Raw genomic sequence first — 2,500 nt, forward strand, 5'->3', positions numbered from 1 at the left:
AGCATAAAGAGAGTCCTATCACTGTTCTGTTATGGAGTTTTTGCCTTGAATCGTGTGGAAATCCATTTCTAGTACTTCTGGATCAGTGCCAAGATAGGAACAGCACTGATTGAATTTGAACATTCATAAGATGTTCTCTAAAAGCATGTGCTATCGATGCTAGTGATCCTAAGGAGCTGACCAAATTGTTTGTTGCATAATTTTGAATTATCAAGATGTATAAAATAAATTACCACGGTACTAAAATTGTAAAATATACTACAATAATTTTCTAGCCTGGTGCAATATTTTTCAAATACCATCGAATGAATGTTGAAATGAAACATTCAAATACTGTCATTTTCCATGTCTATCTTGAACAAGGCGACAATCTTCCGCCACGATATCACCACAAATCGCAGTTGATTGGATTACTGGTGGCCTTAATCCAATGAGCAATCTACCAAGTTATAGGCCTTAATTAATCAGCCACATTCACACACATTCTGATCGTTACACAATCACCATTACAAAATCAAAGTTTATGTAACCACTATACAATATTACCTTCACTTTGTTGAACAATCGGACTAAAACTTTATGGTAAACTTCAAATAGATGAAAAAGTGCAATTGAATAGATGAGTACTCACCTTGAAATGCAGCCTCCACAGACACATCTCCTTCAGTGCATCTAGCTACGCACAGGATGATAGTGAACAGAAATCCAAAGAGCCACATTTTGATGATCTGATTCCTCCCTCCTATTAGCCGGTGCACCATTATAGCTCAATCACCAACTAGCACTTGAATTTACGGTTCTCACTTTCCTCTTTTCCATTCACACTCTCAACATTGGAAACATGAGAACACCGAGCCTTTACACAGTTGCACGACACTGATGGTACTATTCACATTAACCTGCACACGTTTGAATTTAAGCACAATAAACGCCACACTGTTTTTTTCACATTTTTTAAATTTCACAAACACCGGTTTTTATGCCTTAACTCACAATCTAAACATGAAAAATGAATTTAATATAGAGAAAATAATCGTCGACCACTCGTTTGCACATAACACTAAACCCACACCATTCAGCATCCTTTTACACATTTAAGCACATTATTTTCCTGTCACTTGAATCACTGTTCTTTAGCATTAAATGCCATTCAAGCAAAAAGCAAATTAAAAATTATAGATAGACGCGAAACAAAGGAAGAGCATTGAATCGAAATGAAGGAAATGGAGAGTAAGTCATACTGAGCCGACGTTAATTTCCGTTTCACGACGGTTTCGGTCTTTTCCCTCAGCACAACTTCTCAAGGCATCTGTTTACCTCGTTGCTTTTGATTTCGTATCCGTGTCTTTTGGCAGCGATAAAAACAGTCCTTTATTTTCGCACTTATTCTACAGAAGGAAATGCGCCCTGACTGATGATGGAGCTACACAATTTTGAGACAAAGGTCAACGGATCAAAATCGTGGGTTCCTCCAGTTGTGTCTGTAAAAAAAAGAGAGAAAAGAAGAATTGAATTAATCGCCCATCGTCTGTTCGTTTACAGGAAGAATATGGAAAAGGGGAAAATTCATTTTTTGGAGAAATAAGAACGATGAAATGTAACCATACACCGCTAGGAGATGAAGAAAATCGAAAGAAAACAATGCTTCTACCCCCATCCATGCAGTGCAAAAGCTGGTCCTTGCCACCCATAGCACTGTCGGGAGTTTATCACTTTGTAGTACCATATTTTCGGAGGCCCGAAATCCGAAAACAAAACACAGGCACACGCAGAGGCCATTCGTTCGACGCAGAATATGTCATCACATCGCGGATCAAAGATCGCGTAGGTTTGATGTGTGCGTAGCTAGCACGTCAGAGAATACCACATCATCTGTGCCAGGGTACCACGAAAACCAGTTTCAAGAGCCTACATCCGGTGACAGGTGAGCGAAATTGCACTCTTCACTATGCCTTAGGCCCCGGAACGCTGCGTTCCGGCAAAAGGATTCCTTCGGCAACGTGTTCTATGATTTCGAATAATGTTGCTTCGCGTGTATCAGTGTTCGGAAACTGCCAGCCTGCCTGCTTGCCTGCCTGCCTGCCCATATCAGACGCCAGCCCAGTGCTCGGCAACATGCATGACACAAAGGCTCTTCGGAACCAACAGTCGCTAGTCGCTGTACCGGTGCTTCGACATGGCCATGCAAATACGTCTCGTGCGCAAACGGAGATAGCCCCCAGCTCTCGGAAGTCTATCGTGGCACGTGCACCCTACCCTTGCACCGGGAAAGAAACCGGGGGTTCTGGTTCGTGTTGGTCCTGCACTCCCATCTTTCTGCTGCATGCCAGAGGAAGTTCATATGGCTCCAATTATCTGTAGACGGCAGACAGAATGAAGAATGCGCCACTGTGTGGAGGTCGTACACACAACAGCGCAGTGGGGAAATTGGGAGGACTACCGGGTATCCGGTTGTTTCGTTGCTCTTCCGGATGCGAAAAATACTCACGGATGCGCCCCA

General features: G+C 42.5%; 1 protein-coding gene across 2 annotated transcripts in view; it reads right to left on the reverse strand.

Moving 5' to 3' along the window:
* LOC126579122 (uncharacterized) overlaps positions 1-2,500 on the reverse strand; it is an 88,710-nt gene that overhangs the window by 78,266 nt on the left and 7,944 nt on the right. For both annotated transcript variants that reach the window (XM_050242435.1, XM_050242434.1), the window contains exon 2: positions 632-996. In XM_050242435.1, the coding sequence (XP_050098392.1) occupies positions 632-761 (130 nt within the window). In that variant the 5' untranslated portion in view covers positions 762-996. The remainder of the gene's footprint in view (positions 1-631; positions 997-2,500) is intronic.

Source organism: Anopheles aquasalis, chromosome 3 (assembly GCF_943734665.1).
Source record: "Anopheles aquasalis chromosome 3, idAnoAquaMG_Q_19, whole genome shotgun sequence".
In the NCBI taxonomy this organism is placed as follows: domain Eukaryota; kingdom Metazoa; phylum Arthropoda; class Insecta; order Diptera; family Culicidae; genus Anopheles; species Anopheles aquasalis.